The sequence below is a fragment of the Anser anser genome (assembly GCF_964211835.1).
Source record: "Anser anser genome assembly, chromosome: 2".
Lineage (NCBI taxonomy): Eukaryota > Metazoa > Chordata > Aves > Anseriformes > Anatidae > Anser > Anser anser.
In genome coordinates, this window is record NC_139721.1 from 62905273 (window position 1) to 62906009 (window position 737).

A 737-nucleotide genomic window follows, 5' to 3' on the forward strand; every position below is an offset into this window, starting at 1 on the left:
GCTGTGCAGTTCTCTATTCCTCAGAGCTCACCTTGCCCGAGCCCCGCCGGGGAACGTGTCTTTCACCTCCAAAGAATCTGCCCAGCGAGTCAAGTAGACCCGAGTCTCTGTGCCTTGGAGATCCATGTCGAGCATGGTCTGTAGTGCTTGCAGAGGCCATTTTTGATCCGTGCCGGAACGAGGAGCGTTTTTGCGAAGCCATCAAATCCGAATTCTCTGAAGCTGCTGCACTGTCCTCTTGGATGGTCTGTAGCTCGTCTGACTCGGAGGGCCGATCTTTGAAGGTGTTGTCTTCTCTTCCTGGGGCATCTCGGGAAAAGAGGCGGATCAAGTGGGGGCGACCGCTCGTGTCAGCTGGGTTGGCCTCGGGCCAGGCATTCTTCGGGTCTGCTGCGCCTTTGGAGTCTGTCACCGCTGGGCTCTTCGTGGAGGTCCCATTGTTCTGGTTCACATCTGCCTCTCCTGCAAACAACAAGGATGAGATATGAATACAGGCCTGTGAAAAACAGCCCGGGAACAATGCTGCTTTCTCTCCCTGGCCTTGAGATGGTCATTTCATACAAAACCCGTAAGCTGTGCAGTTGCAGTGAAACTATGTTCTCTAACAGCCTGTCAGAACATTAAGCTATCTCACAACTGAAACTCTGATGATGTTCTCACACAAAATTTGCAGTAGTTCTAGGTGTTTTTTTTTTTAATTAATATTTGTAAATGTTAGAAGCACAACTGAAATTAAT

General features: G+C 49.9%; 1 protein-coding gene across 3 annotated transcripts in view; it reads right to left on the reverse strand.

The window, feature by feature from the left end:
* MBP (myelin basic protein) overlaps positions 1-737 on the reverse strand; it is a 115362-nt gene that overhangs the window by 19546 nt on the left and 95079 nt on the right. For all 3 annotated transcript variants that reach the window (XM_083824842.1, XM_083824844.1, XM_083824843.1), the window contains exon 4: positions 32-462. In XM_083824842.1, the coding sequence (XP_083680968.1) occupies positions 32-462 (431 nt within the window). The remainder of the gene's footprint in view (positions 1-31; positions 463-737) is intronic.